We start from the raw sequence: 18,665 nt of genomic DNA on the forward strand, positions 1-18,665 counted from the left end.
AAGAGCAGAGTCGGCTTAGCACACCCAATCTCTTGGAAGCAGATTTTACAAGAGATGTAGTATGATCTTTCTAAGATAAGTCCCAAGTAAATGAAACCCCAAGCATGTTCAAGGATGGTGCAGGATTAAGCTGAATATTATTAAACATTAGTGGGTATACCTGTGGAAGATTTTCTCGGGTTGATAGGTGTAAGAACTGAGTCTTAGATGCATTAAAAACAACCATATTATTTTTACCCCAGTCAGAGATACGAGCTAAGTCAGACATTAGGTGTGCCATAGCCTCATCCCTTGTTTGTTAAAGTAACTGTTGAGATGGGCGTTGCGAGAACCGAATGGAAACGTGAAGGGTGGAGTCATCAGCGTATGAGTGAATAGGGTTAGATGTACAGCTTAGAAGATCATTGATGAATAAAAGGAAGAGAGTTGGTGATAGGACAGAGCCCTGAGGAACACCACTGTTGATAGATCTAGGAGAAGAACGATGGCCGGCTACAACAGCGGCTATAGAACGACCAGAAAGGAAGCTAGCGATGAAGGCACAGATAGAAGGATAGAAACCGTAGGAAGGCAGATTGGAAATTAAAGATTTATGCCAGACTCGATCGAAAGCCTTTCATATGTCAAGTGCAATGGCAAAGCTTTCGCCAAAGTCCCGAAAGGAGGATGACCAGGAGTCTAAAAGGCAGGTGAGAAGATCGCCAGTGGAGCGTCCCTGACGGAACCAGTACTGACGATCGGAAAGAAGGTTGTGATAGGAAAGATGCCTTAAAATTTTTCTATTGAGAATTGACTCGAAAACTTTTGAAATACAGGGCGTTAAAGCAATTGGACGATAGTTGGAGGGTTGAGAGTGGTCACCCTTCTTTGCGACTGGCTGAATGAGAGCAAACTTCCAGCAAGAAGGAAAGGTACAAGTTGACAGACAAAGGCGAAAGAGTTTGCCTAGGCAGGGAGTAAGCACAGAAGCACAGTTCTTGAGAACAACAGGAGGGACCCCATCAGGCCTATATGCCTTGTTAGTACTGAGGCCAGTGATGGCAGAAAATACATCAGCTGAAGAAATTTTAATGTCAGCCATGAGGAAGTCAGAGGGGGGAAGTGATGGAGGAACAGCACCGGAATCGTCTAAGGTGGAATTGGAGGAGAAAGTCTATGTGAAGAGATCTGCTTTATCAGTAGAAAAAATAGCTACAGAACCATCAGAGTAGAAAAGAGGAGGGAAGGATGATGAGGTAAAGTTGTTAGAAAGAGTTTTGGCAAGGTGCCAGAAGGAGCGGGAAGAATTCGAGTTGGAGAGTTGAGAGCATTTAGTATGGATGAAATTATCTTTAGTAGAGCGAAGAACAGACTTAGCACGATTCCGGGCACAAACGTAAAGATGATGTGATTCAGGGGTGGGTTGGCTCCGGTACCTTTTATAGGCCCTTTCCTTGTTGCGGACAGCATTAGAACAAGGTGATTAAACCAAGCCTTTCTTGCGTTAGTCAAAGGATATGAGAAAGGAATGTATGCTTCCATGCCCGAGAGAATAACCTCCGTAATACGCAAGGCACACTCAGATGGCTCACGGCCATGGAAGCAATAATCATTCCAGGGAAAATCAAAGAAGTACTGCGGCTCCAAAATGCCACAGACGACGTTTCTTTGAAGGGTCCACAGGCCGTACCAGAGTGATAGGACAGGTTAAGGTAATAAGGTTGTGATCGAAGAAGCCCAACGGAGAGAAAAGATTAACAGAGTAAGCAGAAGGATTAGTTGTGAGGAAGAGGTCAAGTATGTTGGAGCTCTCTCCAAGGCGGTCAGGAATACGGGTAGGGTGCTGTACAAGCTGCTCTAGGTCATTAAGGATAGAAAAGATGTAGGCTTGTTCACCAGGTGGATCAGTGAAAGGAGAGGAGAGCCAAAGGAAGTGGTGAACATTGAAATCTCCTAGAATGGAGATTTCAGAGAAAGGAGAAATGGATAGAATGTGTTCCATCGTAGAAGTAAAATAGTCGAAGAATTCTTGATAGTCAGTAGAATTAGGGGATAAGTAAACAGCACAGATATGTTTAGTCAGAGAATGACAGGAAAGCTGAAGCCAGAGTGTGGAGAATTCAGAAGAATCGAGTTCAGGAACACGAGAGCAAGATAAGTCGTTGCGTATATATACACAACAGCCACCTTTGGCTTTGAAATGAGTATAGAGAAAGTAGGAGGATACAGAAAAGGGTTTGCTGTCAGTTGCCTCAGACAGCTGAGTCTCAGTTAGAAAAAGAAAGTAAGGTTTAGAGGAGGAGAGGTGGTGCTCAACAGAGCGAAAGTTAGCGAAAAGGCCGCGAATGTTGCAGAAATGAAGAAGAAGAGAGTCAGACAATGGTTCCAGGCACCTCGAGTCGTCACCGGGAGAGGGGCGGATGGTGGGGGCATTTATGGTCCCCCCCCCTGGGGACTCCGAGGCTTGGTGATGAGACGCCATTTTAGTGAATTTTAAATCAGAAGTGTAGTGTGTACTGTGCATGTTGTTTGGTGTAGATAGTTAGAGAAATTTGTACTGGAGAGTATGCTGGCCTACTCTCTGTGTAACTGAGACATTGAAAAAGTTCAGCAAAGGGGGATGGTCAGGAACTAGTCCTGAGGACTGATGAAACGGGAGCCCCAGCTCTCCCTGTCATCAGCTTTCCATCAACCTTGGGAGTACTGCCCTGCTCGACTGGTGCTACAGTCTACTCCTAGTTAAGTCTCTCGTAAGCTAAATAAAACCGTCTGCTAATACCGAAAGTAGAATATGAAATAAGTAATCGGACTGAATGGGTTGTTCAGGCCAACAGCAGGTGATTTATTAAGGTGAGTTAAATCCCAGCAGTCAGACGGCTAGAGTAGACAACACTATCAACTATTTATCCTTCCCACAGGAGACAGACGATACTTGATTCCCTTGAGATGAAATAATATCTTCCCTGAATGAGGTGTGAACTTGTTTTTTTCTTTATTCAGGAGTTTTTCGGTTTGTCAATGTGTGTGTGTGTGTGTGTGTGTGTGTGTGTGTGTGTGTGTGTGTGTGTGTGTGTGTGTGTGTGTGTGTGTGTGTGTGTGTGTGTGTGTGTGTGTGTGTTTGTGTGTGTGTGTGTGTGTGTATGTGTCAATTAATCTGTGGAGCCGAGGGCCAGGAGAGAAGGAAGGAAAGAGACATAGGTGGGAGGAAGGAGAGAATGTTGGTGGTGAAGAGAGGGATTGTGAGTGTGAGTTGTGATGAGGATGGAGGGAGGAAGAGAGTGCAGGAGGGAGAGAAGTCTCGGTGGGAGTGTGTGTGTGTGTGTGTGTGTGTGTGTGTGTGTGTGTGTGTGTGTAGTGAAGTGGATGAGGGCTGGCTTTCACGAACTGACAAGTGTAAATAACAGAGGACGAACCAGTATCTTCAGGATTCCAGTGCCGTCTGGTTGTCTCGGTCCCTGCCCGTCTGCCTGTCTGTCTGTGTGTTTTTCTGTCTGCCTTTTCGTCTGCATGTTAGCATGCCTGTCTGTTTGTCTGCCTACATGCCTGTTGGTGTGACTGTATTACTGTCTGTCAGTTTGTCAGTGTCTTCCAGCCTGAATGCCTGTCAGTTTGTCAGTGTCTTCCAGCCTGAATGCCTGTCAGTTTGTCAGTGTCTTCCAGCCTGAATGCCTGTCAGTTTGTCAGTGTCTTCCAGCCTGAATGCCTGTCTGTTTGTCAGTGTTTTCCAGCCTGAATGCTTGCCTGTCTGTCTGTCAGTCTGCTTCTTTCTGCCTGCCTCTGTCTTACTTCCTGCCTGCCTGTCTGATTGTTTGTCGATTTGTCTGTTTGTGTCTTCCTGTCTTCCTGTGTTTGTGTCTGTCTGTCTGCCTACCTGCCTGTCTGCTTGCCGACCCGCCCGCGTGTCTGTTTCCAAGTCTTTTTGTATACTCTCTGTCCCTGCCTGAGAGCTTACCCAACTCCGTGTGTGTGTGTATGTGTGTGTGTGTGTGTGTGTGTGTGTAAGCATGCCTGCCTATCTATCTGCCTGCCAGCTGAGAAAAATGGGTAACGTCTTTGAACCTCATTTACTGCCTTTTCATATCTTTTTGGTCCATTAACAACGATTTGGTTTCTCTCTCTCTCTCTCTCTCTCTCTCTCTCTCTCTCTCTCTCTCTCTCTTGTTTACTTTTTTATGGAAATAATACCTAACTCCTTCGTCACAAAAGGTCTCCCATTTTTATTTTTCAAACACATTTTTCAGTCCAGTAGATCAAAAGCAGAAAGTGTCAAAAATAACACAAACTGGATTATTTATGCAATCTAAAGGATGACTGTGGGGCGTGACAACTGGCCGTTGCATGGTTGATGGGTCTCTGATATTACTAGGACCTTATTTCTTCAAGCTCTACAATTTATCTTGATCAGGTTGTATTTTTCTGAGATATCCTGTTTCTTTTCTTCCCTCCAGATATTTTTTAACCCTTTCATTTTTTTTTTTTTTTTAGCTTCCCCTTCAGCTCTTAAATTTCTCTTCCTCGCAAAGCTATCTCACAATCTAAAGGCACGACCTCACCTAATCAGATTAATTATAATGTGACCGTCACCCTTCCCTGTTCTAGCATCAGCACAGAATACGACTCACAACAGTGCACTGCATCATCATAATGCTGCTTCTCAAACCACAACACACCCACCTGAGTAATCTATCACAACCCAAACAATCCATTAACATAACATCACCAAAAGATAGCTAGGAAAGTCAGGCTGAAGTGGCTCTCTTCAGGTCCAGATGACCCCGGGGACACAAGAACAACAACATCCCTTCTTCAGTTTTACTTTGCTACAAAGGCACTTCTAATCGTTACCCCCTTTTCAGTCCTTCCTTTTCTACCAGTAAGTATTTTTGTCCTTCCTTATTTTCATCATCCCTCTCACTCCATAGACAGACATACTGTATTTATATACATACATACATTTTATATATACAGTATATATATATATATACACACACAGAGTATGGGTAGAAAGGAGCTGCGGCGGGGGAGGGGAGGGGAGCTGTAAAGTGGAGGCAGGACTGAAGAGAAGGATGGACGCAGGACAGAGGAGGGAAAAGTATTTATTTAATCTCCAGAGTCAGAAAAATCAGGACAAGATTTTCAGTATTGTCTCCCGGCCCAAATATTTCATGATTATTTAAAAGAAGCTCCATTACAGTTTTGAGGCAGCCGCTGTGGTGATTGAGGGACATTGAGTTTGAATTATGAGAATTTTGTGTAACTCCTCAGCGACTGTACTTTTGCACCTGGAGTTTTGTGGAGGAGGAGAGGAAGGAAGAGGAGGAGGAGAAGGAGGAGGATGCGGTGTAGAGGAGGGAGGAGAGAGCAGGAAGAGGGGAAAAGTGATAATGATGATGATGATTATGGTGATGATGACGATAATGATGAAGATGAGAAGTGGCTGCATCTTTATTACATGTTATTTCCTTAACGCCAATGAGTTCTACTTAACTGAGAGTGGGCCATTCGGGCCAGTGAGAGTCAGACTAATTATTAACCCTCTGATGGTCGGATCCAGCTAACGGGACACGATTTTATTAGACTGAAAGTGAGTCATACAAACTGGGTTTTAATGGCTCATGTACTATCCATCATGATCATAATGAGAGACTCTGGAAATAGAATGCAGCGTAGGTTCTTCACATTCAAATTTAAATTGTAAATAATTATACTGAATTAAATAAATTAAATCTGATTACGCATTCTTATTCTCTGTTCTTGCTACCACCAGATTTTTTTTTGTTTTGTTTTTTGTTTTTAGTTTATTAGCACAGATCATTAGTAGCAATAAGTGTAATGAAGGTTATATTTACTTACTCAGATTCGATGGGCCTCTCCAAAGTTTAATTACAGCGTGTGATAGACGCAATGATAGAATACAAAATACGCCATCGGACTGAAGTGATTAAGGGCCTCAGTTATCGTCTCTTCATTCAATAAATCCCACGTTTCTTCCATTTATCTCTATCAGCCTGTTACTTTTTTTTAATTATTATTATTTCTCTAGATATCCTCTGTCTCACGCTCCTATCAGAAATTCATTTCCTTTGTGTCCAGTTATCTAATGCTGTTCTCCCTCAAACTGTTACAATCCTCATTCAGACAAAATTTGCACATTTCTTCACTTCATCAGCTTTACGCGAAATCTTCACATCCAAATTTTCTATTTTTTTAGGTCAACTATTGCGTTTCTTTCTCGCACAAAACTATCACTATGTGTCCATGTTTATCTCCAGTCTATCACTCGAAAGTCTCTTTTACTCTTATCCTACTTATTATTGAAGCTGCCTCCAAACATTACATCAGTTTAAGTACTGCAGGAGAGACCCATCATAATGAAGGAGTCAGACAGTGTCTAGTATCCCTTTAGCTACGGCAGATCCTCAGTAAGGTTATTAAAGTCTAATATTAACGTTTATCCAAATCTCACAGGAATAAAGCCTCAGTTCATAGCAGACATGCTTTAAAGGAGAATGAATCCCTCAGTTCAATCCACGGAACATCAACAGATGATTAAGTCCCTAGTTCATTATAGAGAGCCTCGAGAAGAGAAGGAAACCCTTAGTTCAGTCTAGGAAGCCTCTGCAAGGAAAAAAAGCCCACAGTTCATTTCAAGGACCCTGTGAAGCCCAGCAGAGCATGGCCCAAGTTATATAATCAGAGGCAATTCCAGCTGCATCACACGCGTTAATCAGGTAACAACCATCACTGAGTTCGGAAATCAGGATGTTCATTTAGCGTGACAGTGTAATCTGAAGGAAACATAAAGAACACGCCTACGGCTCTCAGTGTGCATGAGGCTTGCAGTGTGTAGCGTGCGTGTGTTGTCTAAATCCATGTCGTGTAGTCTAACCACTTGTATAGCCGTGTGTGTGTGTGTGTGTGTGTGTGTGTGTGTGTGTGTCACTTAGTTTGTGTGGAAGGGGGTTAAGAGAGACGACAGGAAGGAGACATGTTTTCCCAGGCTTCTAAGTGGAGTCGTTGTGGAGCACGGAGGTGAATAATATCGTAACTTTTGCCTGCGCAGGAAGGTTGCGTTTGGAACTTTGGATGTATACAGTGTCTGCATCCTCGACTGACTGCATTTAGCTGCTATTGCGCTGCAGCGTTGCTTCCCGACACATTTCCCCAGCCGAGAAGCATGTCTCATGCTCTCTGTACGTATGGTGCCCACTAGTACGCCAGTTTTTAAGCCATTCCTGAGTAACTCGGTAATAATCTTATGAATATATAATCCCTGTGTTAAAATAATACATATACTAAAGTCATTTCTTTATCACTATATCTCACTATTATAACATGCAGGGCTCATCGCTTACTGTGCTAAAACCTTATTGTTTTATAAATCTCATTTTAATTCTTACTCTATCAAAGAAAAAAAAAAAACATGAACATACACTTATATTCTGTCCACGCTCATTGCTGGAGACATCACTTGTCCACTTAAATGTGTAGCTTCCTTTTGTACAAAATTAACTGCATATACCGCATACACACGTCACTGTCGTAAAACATATACAAGTCACTTGTAAACTACATAGACGTCTTTGTCGTAAATCATATGCACGTCACTTGAGTAATGTAAGATATATTGTCTGTCTGTCTGTCTCTGTGTATATATATATATATATATATATATATATATATATATATATATATATATATATATATATAACACACACAATATATAGACTGCTAAAGGAAGAAGAGGCAGAGGTAGGCCGAGGGAAACCTAGTTGAGGACAATGAAAGGAGAAATAGGAGAGGGGTGTTGATGGGACCTGAAGAAGATGGCAAGAGACAAATATTGGTGGAGAGAGAGTTCATCGAGGCCCTACGCATCCCCTGGGGTGCCACTGGAATTGACTGATATATATATATATATATATATATATATATATATATATATATATATATATATATATATATATATATATATATATATATGTATATATATATATATATATATATATATATATATATATATATATATATATATATATATATATATATATATATATGGTGTATGTGCGTGTGTGTGTGTGTGTGTGTGTGTTCACCTTGAACCATTATTATATCTTAGCGAGCTTATTGCTTGCCGTGCTAAACGCTTATTGTTAAAATAATTATCGTTTTCCTATTTCTTACTCTATGGAAATAGCAAATGAAGAGGAGTTATTTTCTCTCCACATGCATTACTGAAGAAAAAATTTATTCAGTTATGGGTAAGGCCCATTTTTCCAGTAAATATTATATACACTGGTCACTGTCGTAAATATATGAGGCCCCTAATAACATAGTGTACCGAATGCCACATGTTGAAAACGGAGAAAAACGCAGTTAAAGTTGCGTAACTTTCAAAATGCCGTAACTTTGGAAATAGTGAATATTTTTTAGTCCTTTTTTTATAATTAAGCTTGAAATTCGTACGTTCGTGTCATGCTAATCTTGGTAGAAGAGAAATTAGTGACATTCTGAAAGGGTTAACTCGTTTCGCTTGCAATGGCGCTCGGTACACTGTGTTATTAGGGGCATCATATGCAACTCACTGCCGCAAACATAACCACGTTGCTTTCGTGAATTACTAGTCAAAGTCGCTCACTTTCCTTGTACGCACCTGCAATTTGCACGGTAATGCGCACAAGATTTCTGAAGGCATCACTGTCGTATACTATATACATTGTGGGAGCCAAAACCAAAAAGTAAATAAATAAATAAATAAATAAATAAATAAAAAAACATGTGCATCACTTTAGGCCAAGAAAAGCATCATACGAGTGGACGGTAGGGAGGGTGGCAAGATATCGTGAGAGAGGAAGGCAGGGAGAGTGGCAAGGAATCGTAAAAGAGGAAGGTAGGAGGGGGGACAAGGCATCGTACGAGAGGAAGGTAGGGAGGGGAGCAAGGCGTCATACGGGATGAAGGTAATAAGGGTGGCATGGCACCCTACGAGAGGCCCAAAGAATGAAGGTTAGATAAAACCATGAAATCTCTTGCTTCATCACAGGCTATTCATAGGCTTTCAGTCCCGGGTACATTTGTCTTACCTGATACTGCCCAAGTAAGAAATTAATATTTCTTTGAGTGTCGTAAATTAAGAAACGTGATCATAATACTGAAAAACCAACTCTCTCTCTCTCTCTCCCTCTCTCTCTCTCTCTCTCTCTCTCTCTCTCTACTGTATCTGTCTATCTATCTATCTGTCTCTTTCTCTCTCTCTCTCTCTCACACACACACACACACACACACACACACACAATCAACACTTCTACCCTACACGAGGTGCTTGTGTTTGCTTACATTACTTGACTGTTTGCCTGCCTGACCTGATTTTTCTTGGCGTTTGTCACAATGAAATTGTGTCTCGCACTTGTTCTTATACGACTTAAACCAGCTTTGCAAATGTCTCTCATTTATGTGGTTTCTCAGCTCTCTCTCTCTCTCTCTCTCTCTCTCTCTCTCTCTCTCTCTCTCTCTCTCTCTCTCAACCTGGACGTGGCGCTGAGAAAAGTACTGGCGTGGGTACAAAGTGGAAGCGGTACATGGAGATGGGGAGAAGATGCTGGTGAGCAGAGATGGGCAGTAATGAATCCCAAATGTTTTTTTATACGTACTTAATTACATCAGTATCTGTATGACTGAATATATAAATACTAGTTTCCCTGTTTGTTAAATACTTATCCAAATGCTCGGAGACTTTACTGGGAAATACGAAGATTAATTTTTAAACAATTTTTCTAATATATTTTGGAGAGAGAGAGAGAGAGAGAGAGAGAGAGAGAGAGAGAGAGAGGCTTTTCATATCCAAGATGCTGCAGTAGTCAAAACAGACAGACTTGCATTAAAAGCAAAACCCTGTTTCCTCCTTCACTTCAGTAAAGATCAGCTTCCCACTGACTTCCGCACCTCTGTCAGCGAAGTGAAACTGCGGCCTTATTCTTCACCAACATACGCGCCCTTACCACATTTTTTCCTTCAATCCAAATCCCCTCTGGCCCTTTTCCTCACAGAACCACAAATCTCACCCTCTACAGATATATCCCCATTTTGTTTTCCCGGTTACCATCTCCTCACAAACTTCCATAACAAGGGCGGCACCTGTTGTTATATCAAATCCCAATATGCAGTTGACACTATTTTAAACTTCACTTCATCCAGTTTTGATCACTCATTGTATGAACTAAATTGTCAAAATATTACTAAATATATCTGTGTAGTCTATCGCTCCCCCAGTGCTTCTTCGGAACCCAGTGTATTTGATTCCGTATCTACACAGTTGAGTAATCTTAACCTTGCCCTTAGCACCGAAATTACCATTTTGGGTGATTTTTAACATACATAATGTTGAATGGCTATTGCATTCTGCCAGGACTGACGACGCTAGTCTAGAGTGCGAGCTGTTTGCAGAATCACCCAGCTGGTAAAGCAACCAACTAGAATACCAGGTAATCCTGACTATAATGCTCATCTCTTGGATTTATTCTTGACAAATAATCCAGATCAATACAGGATAGAGGTACTGTCACCACTTGGATCCTCTGACCACAATCTCATCAAAGCCTCATTAGTTAACCCCCCCCCACACCTCCCCGTTCTGAACCTGTCAGGGTGACCCGATGGCACTTTGATAGGGCAAATTGGGATGGATTTAGAAATTATCTTGCTGACATTCCATGGCAGTCTTTCTCCCTCTAGTGATCCCTAATCTACCCTGTCCCACATTTGCGACTTAATATTAGCTGGTATGGATTTATTCATACCAAGTCAACAGTTCACTAAAAGATCGAACTCTCCAAAATGGTTTGATGGCAACTGTGCCAGAGCAACAGCCCAAAAGTCACTAGTATATAACTCTTACTTAAAATAAAATAAAAAATCTGAATCACTCTCTCAATTTAAAATTGCTAGAAATCATGCAAAAGCTGTAATAAATCTACCTAAATCTAACTTTCTTCAAAAGCAAGCATCAAAACTACTTAATAACCCTAATGACAATAGAATATTCTGGTCAACTCTTAATTCTTTCAATAATAACATTAACAAGTCATCAACCATTCCCCCATTGAAATCTTCACATGGCAACATTACAAATGACCCACGTGCGAAAGCAGATATTTTTGCCAGTACATTTGCCAGAAATGCTACCATGGACGATACCAGACGGAACGTCCCAGTACTAGAACTTGACTCTCCTGAAACTGTTCCACTTAAAATACAGACAAGATACGTAAAATCCATTCTAGACAATTTACCCACCAACAAAGCTCCAGGCCCAGATGAAATTCCGCCAATTGTTTTGAAAAAGTGTTCTCCTGAACTTGCCCCTGTTCTAGCTAAATTATTCAGACTATGCATACTTACTTCTTCATCCCCAAATTCATGGAAAGAAGTCAATATCCACCCAATTCCGAAGAAAGGAAGTTCCTCTGCCCCTCTGATTACAGACCAATAGCAGTCACATTGTGGTATTTGAAACATTAATTAATAAGCACATTGTTATACATTTTGAATCCAGCAACTTACTTAGTGATAGACAATATGGTTTTCTCCATGAAAGAGCCACCATTGGCATACTCAATCTTCTAACTCATACCATCCATATACCATCCATCAATTGACCTTCATGGAGAAACTCATGCAGTAGCCCTTGATATTTCTAAAACTTTCGATAGAGTATGGCACCGTTCCCTGCTGTCCAAACTTCCTTGCTATGGACTAACGTCTTTTGTTCTTTTGATCTCCTCATCTCTCAATGACAGGAAATAAGAGTAAATGTAGACGATGTATATCCCAGTTTCCACTCAATTAACGCCGGCATGCCATATGGATCAGTTCTGGCCCCAACCCTATTCCTGGCTCATATTAATGATCTCTTATCTGTCACCCACAATCCCATCCACTCATATGCAGATGACTCAACATTACATAGTTCATTCACTCTCGGACAGCCATTTACAAAGTCTAATATCTCTACCTTTCAATTCAGTACAGCCATCTCCACAAATCAAGACCTTTCTATGATCAGCGAATGGGGACAAAACAACCTTGTTTCATTTAATGCTAGTAAAATCAAATATATACAATTTACTAATGACAGATATTGCCAGATGCGTATATTACCTTCAGTACTACTAATATTCCCATCTCCAAAAGTATTGAAATTCTCGGCGTCTCACTTAACAATGCCCTCAGCTGGATCTCTCATGTCAGATCACTTGCTAAAACCGCCTCAAAGAAACTTGGATTAATGTACAGAGTCCGTAACTTCTTCACTGACGAGCAGTTAGCTATAATTTATAAGAGTCATGTGCGCTCTCAGTTTGAATATTGCTCTCCCTTGTGGAATGGATGTGGAGAGGTTGCATTAAAACAACTAGACAAAATTCAGAACAAGACTGTTAGAATTATTAACAACCCCGCCATTACAATTAAACTACCTCCCCTACAAGTAAGAAGGAACGTTGCCTCCCTTGCATTATTTCACAGATATTTTTATGGCAAATGCTCAGACGAAGCTGCGTCCATGCTCATGACTGGACTGTCACTCAGCATATTGCAGAACTTCTGCCTATCAGAATTCTTTCATTCCCCGTACTGCATCTCTTTGGAACTCGCTTCCCCAGGGTTGTTTCCCTCCAAACTTCAACCTACAGCTGTTCAAGTCTAACTGTTACAGATATTTCATGAACAGAGGACACCAGTAATGTGGTTTATGGATTATTTTTTCTTATTTGTTTTTCCTTCCTCTGTTCTGTTATTAATATATATATATATATATATATATAAATATATATATATATATATATATATATATATATATATATATATATATCATGGTTGCAGCTATCACCTTTTCTAAATAATGTAATTTTTGGGGCAGTGACTTTGGGATCATGGTGCACCCTTGGGTAAATAGATTTATTTTATCGGTATGATTCATTTCATAATACAACATTCGTTGACATGTATAGTTATGACTGAATTAGACCTCTTACCCCTCTGTCTGTCTGTCTGTCTGTCTCTCTCTCTCTCTCTCTCTCTCTCTCTCTCTCTCTCTCTCTCTAGCCAAACGCCTTCATACCGTAAGGCGTGGCCACAAACGAATTACCTCCATTTCATCCTATCGTTCACAACCAGGCTGCCTTCTCTCAAAATCACACTTTCCTTCGCACACATACTTCTCCACTCCATCCTTGCACTTCATTCTCAGTCCCTCTCTTCCCCTCTTTCTTGCACTTCACTCACATACCGTACACTTTCCAAGTCATTATCTAATTTTTTTTTCACTTTTTCTTCATGGCCAAACAGTCTCAAGGTATACGCTGCCCGGGACATTAACATCAAAGTCACAACGATTCATATCTTCATCTTTTGTTTGTATGTCTCCATGTAACGCCACACAGTTATCTAAAAACATAAATCTTTTCCACCTCTCATTCTTAACTTGTGCTTTTCCAACAGAGTCCAAGTATCATTTCCATATGATTGAGTGGAGATCAAAGTACTGTCATGCAGTGCTCACTTCCATGTTCCTTATCTTTGTTTTCAGTGAATCTGCAACATTCTGTCTTACTACATTCTGCATGCCATTCATCCTCTAAACGTTCTTTGTTTGGCATCACACTACATACATATATGAAAGCACTTATCATCCCCTTGTAATATACAAACTCAATATGCACTCATTGACTTCATTCTTGTCATCAAACCATTGCTTTATTGTTTGTTACATTCACCTTCAGATTTTTGTCCCTTTAAATCACTTCTAAGATCATTCACCAGACCTTACATATCTGACTCACCTTCACTCAGCAAAATAGTATCATCAACAAAGAACAGCACAACCAATTTCCAAACCCTTCCCATTCCTACAAAGGACACTCGAACATCCACTACCCTAACCAGCGTTTCCTCAATAACGCCATCGATAGATTTATGTACTGTATACTGAGCAACCATGGGAGCATGACACCTCGCCTATTTGGACCAACATTCAAATAAAAGATTTCAGATAATTTTCCACTTTCATTACTGCCCGTGCTCCCTCATGCATCCGTTCGACAGCATTAACTAATTTCCTATCTACTTCTTCAGCGCCTTCCACACTCCTTGCCTAGTTCTTCTGTGATATGCATTCTCCAGATTCATGAAGGCAGCATATATTTTCCTGTGCTTCTCTAAAAATTTTACTAAAAATCCTAGAAGGAATATCTGGCTTGCACGCCCCCCCTCCCTCTTGTTCCAATCTCCGTCATCCATCAGTTTTCTCCGTAACTCGTGAAAAAGAGTCCTACCATGCAGGGCCGGCCCAAGCAGGTGAGGGGCCCAATGCAAAGAGTAGGGGCGGGGCCCCTCTGATTTTGAATGTCAAACCCAGAGCCCCCCAAAATAACACAGTTTTATAGTTATGCTTAGTGCATGGACTCAGATATTAATGCAAATGATTTGTTATGAATTAGAAATGTAAAACAAAGATTCCTAAACCACCAGATCACAGATATATACAATACCTATAAGATACAAGATACAATATAATATACAAGATACAAGATACAATATAATATGCAAGATGGATACAATAGATATATACAGCCAATACAATGATAAACAGACGGTGAGCATGTTCTGGATCGTATTCATCTTTTTTGCCTTCATCCTTGACGTTATGAGATTCATTGTGCGGTTTGACATCATTCACTGCTCCAGTGCAGTTTTAACTGTTGTTATGTAACTGAACTTCAGAGAATTATCTTGCGGGACTTAATGCCTGCAAAGTCTCTGATTATTTCCTTGTTGTCTAACTGAGATGATACTTCATTTTCAATTGAAAGTAAGGCTAGGCCATTTAGACGATCTTGTGTCATTGCTGACCTCAAATATGTCTTAATAAGCTTCAACCTGATGCCACAGTAACAGGAATAGTCAGCAATATCCTCAGGGCAATCCAACAATTTGGGAAATCTACATAGCTGTTCCTTTTAGAAAGGAAGCTTAAGATTTCGGTGGGCTGGGAAGCGATCTCCTCTGGAATAACAGACTTTCAAGCATCCATTTCTTTTGCTAACATGTAACCGTCAATATCTGAGGTGCCCTTTATGGTGAGACTTTTCTCCAAGTTGGCTGCATGCACTCTCATTTCTGCTTTGGTGTGGTTGAGGAAAGAAAATATGAAACGAAACAAAGCATCATGTGACTTCCACTGCTGGAATCTTTGTTCCATGGATGAAATTGCTCTATCAAGGATGAAATTGAAACATCCAATTCTGAAACTTTCTTGTGGACTTTGAACTGGCTCATCTTGAGCTTCATACTGAAATGTTCGTTTCTTTCTACGAATTCTGTTCTCTTTAAAGACAAGTTCAATGTCCATATCATTGGCTATCTCCTTTGGATCTGCAAGAGCATTGTCAAATTCATCAGTTATGTATTTTTGCAGCCATGCAATAGTTCTCTCCATGCTTTTGACTGCAACAGAAAGTTCAACTGCCTCACCTTGTGCGAGGTGGAAAGGTAAATAAAAGAAAGTAAGATGAGAGTGGATGGGAAATGTGAAAGGAATTTGTGTTTAAGCTGGAGGAAATATAAGAAAATGTTCTGGAACAAAAAGACAGTAAGACAGGGTGATAAACTAGTTTTTTTTTTAATGCAAAAAACAAGGACCTAAAGGCCAGGGGCCCATAAACCGTTCCATCCAAGAAAAAACAAATACAATACAAAAGAGAGCCAAATTCAAGATATGTTCATTTCGAGATGCCTGGAAACACTGCGTTTGAAAGACTGGAGATTGACCTGAAAGAAGATGGCATACCAAAATACTATGGAAACAAAGAACTTCACATTTTGAAACACACCGCATAGTGACATAGCCTCACTGCGAGCTTTGTGGTCATTTGTTTCCTCAGCAATATCCACTAAGGCATCGTAAAACTGAACAATTTGGTACCTTACAGCTTTGACACTGTCAATACGACATTCCCATCGGGTTTCACTGAGAGGTTTCACAGTCAAGTCCTTAACATGTCTTGTGAAAATTGCCCATCTCTGAGTTGAAGCAGAAAACAAGACATACAGCCTTTGAAGGATACCAAAGATGGTCATTCCCTCTGGACATGTCTTGGCAATATCCCCCAGTAACAAATTGTAACTGGCATCCAGTGGGTGAAAAGAAAGCTCTTGTGTTCATTACCAAAAGACGAGCCTGAACACCAGACTTATTGCCTCTCATGTTAACACCATTATCATAGCTTTGGCCCCTGATATCGTGTAAATTTAAACCCAGTGTCACTAACTTGTCAAGAAGAGCATCCAGGAAACCCTTTCCTGTATTTTCCTTCACCTCAATGTCAATAAAATGCTCATATATTCCAACAGGAACAGTAGAGCCATCAGCTACATACAGTATCTAATTGTTAGAGACAACTGCTCTCTATGACTAACATCTGGAGCACAATCAAGTATAACAGCAAAGCATTTTGAGGCCTTTATACGGTCAATAATGGTCTTCTGGACTTTGTTACCCATCGGCAGAATCAATTCATTCTGGATACGCTTGCCAAGGTAATGGTCATGGATCTCTTCATCCTTGATTCGTTGCACGTGCTCTTGCATGACAGGATCAAACTTGGCAATAGGCTCGACTAGGCCAAGAAAATTACCATTTTTAGGTTCAAAGAATTCATCAACAGATCCTCGGAAAGCCATGTTATGTTCTGAGAGAAACTGAACAATGGCAAGGAGGCGCTGAAAAACATTTTGCCACCGTAGCTTTTCATTGATTCACTGCTGGTGAACTGAATCCAAAGAGCAACCCTTCTTTAGTCTTTGCTTAGTCTCAAACCATTGAACACTTGCCTGCAAGTGACCACTGGACTTTTCATGCTCAACTAAATGCACACTAGCATTGGACCAGTCATGAAACCCATCAGAGGACAGAGCGGCATTAACACTGGACAAAAGACTATAACAAAAACAAAATATCTGATTTTTTCTAACTGAATACACCAGGCATTTTCTTTGCATCACCTCCCCATTTGATAATTTGCACTGTAGGTAGGAATTTGAAAGTATCCTGCCTGCTGCATCTTTGGGGAATTCATGTTCAAATCTAACTTATGTGGACCCTTTGTGACCAGAACATCTCGCTGAGCTGTGGAAAGAATTTTTGGCCAAGAGGCAGGATCCTCATAATTTTCAATAAAGCTAACATCAAGGCTGCTGTCTTTCCTCTTGAGTTCTGATGTACGCTGCTGAGGCAAGCTAGATGATGATGTAGATTGTTCAGCAGTTTGCACAGAAGGAGCTGCAGGAAGATTGGGCAGATCTTGGACCTCCAAAGAGCTGACTGACTCACAGTCTGACTCTTCGGTCTCGGTGTCATTCTTTTTAAAGATAAATTTCTCCATTGCTCCGCTGAGATGTTTTATTTCATTTTCTTTTGTTGCCTTTATCTTCCTCTTTTCACTGCCGCTCAGGTAGATTCTGCCAATGTCACGCTTTCTTTTCGGCATCTTTTTGCAAGGGGGAGGGCTAAGGTTCTTTAAACAATATTTAAATTTTTCAAAAAGATTTTCTTGACAAGTGTTAAATTCAGTGCTGTTCAACTCCTGCTGTTAGCAGAAGATGAAGGGATTTTCGGACGGGGAATTTCTTAACCAAAACCACTAACAATTGGTGCGCTACAGTCAGAGAAAAGAACTACTAAACATTGCTGTTATCAAATGGATCCAAAGACACAGATATCAGCAAAAATACATAAAGGCCTGGGTCCTAAACTCCTAATCTTGGATGTCACAATACCCACAGTCAGCTCATGTAACGGCAAACTGAATACAGGCCTGATGCTTATAATCCCAGTAGAATTTCATTTAATCATTTAAGGCAAATATTTCCAATAGAAATTTATAGACTATATTTGACAGAATCTTTTCATAAACCCGATCAGGATCTCACAAGAAAACTATGAAACATTGGCCAACAGCCGAAATCACTTGGCTCAAGGACTCAAGCAGTTAGCACTCTTTAATTCAGGAAAATTCATGCAGCACAAATTTCACAGATTAAGCCTCTGATAAACAACACTACCAAGACAATAAGTCAAGCCAAGAAAAACCACACACTTCTTGAAAACGTGTTGAAGAGATAAACGTGAGGAAGAATGTGATAAATCTGCAGGGGTCATACTTCTAACCTCGGGCAGAGCAGGGCCCTAAATGAGCACTTTGAGAGAGGCGCGTGGCTGGTGCATGCTACATAATGCTTAATCAAGGGCCCGCTCAGCTACAAACATGTCAAGCGCGTTGCGCCACATTATGCTCTATCAGGGGCCCGCTCGTGAGGCGTGGGGGTCCCTAAAGACCTCAAGTTTTTTTGGGGGGAGTGGGGGGTGGGGGGGGGGGAGGAGCGCGAGGCCCCTAGAGGCGCGGGGCCCAATGCAGTTGCATCGCTCTCATCGCCCTAGGGCCGGCCCTGCCACCATGTATCTCTCACGTTACTCTGAGAAAACAAATACACCGTAAACTGACACAAATTTTTCATTCACCGTCCCCTTTGTATAGCGGAACTATTATACATGACTTCCATTGGAGCTCCGTCTTCCATTCATAACAATCTACGCATCTTCCATATCCCAAAATCACCGTTTCTCCTCCATA

General features: G+C 41.0%; 1 protein-coding gene across 1 annotated transcript in view; it reads right to left on the reverse strand.

Moving 5' to 3' along the window:
• Positions 1–16,716, reverse strand: part of LOC145398492 (uncharacterized) — a 28,057-nt gene extending 11,341 nt beyond the window's left edge. The window contains exons 1-3 of the mRNA XM_080271371.1: positions 16,453–16,716; positions 15,867–16,056; positions 15,081–15,408 (exon numbers count right to left, since the gene is read on the reverse strand). Of these exons, the coding sequence (XP_080127497.1) occupies positions 15,081–15,408; positions 15,867–16,056; positions 16,453–16,716 (782 nt within the window). The remainder of the gene's footprint in view (positions 1–15,080; positions 15,409–15,866; positions 16,057–16,452) is intronic.
• Between the last annotated feature and the right edge of the window lie 1,949 nt (positions 16,717–18,665).

Source organism: Coenobita brevimanus, chromosome 5 (genome assembly GCF_032717465.1).
Source record: "Coenobita brevimanus isolate Jiangsu-jjx chromosome 5, ASM3271746v2, whole genome shotgun sequence".
In the NCBI taxonomy this organism is placed as follows: Eukaryota; Metazoa; Arthropoda; class Malacostraca; order Decapoda; family Coenobitidae; genus Coenobita; species Coenobita brevimanus.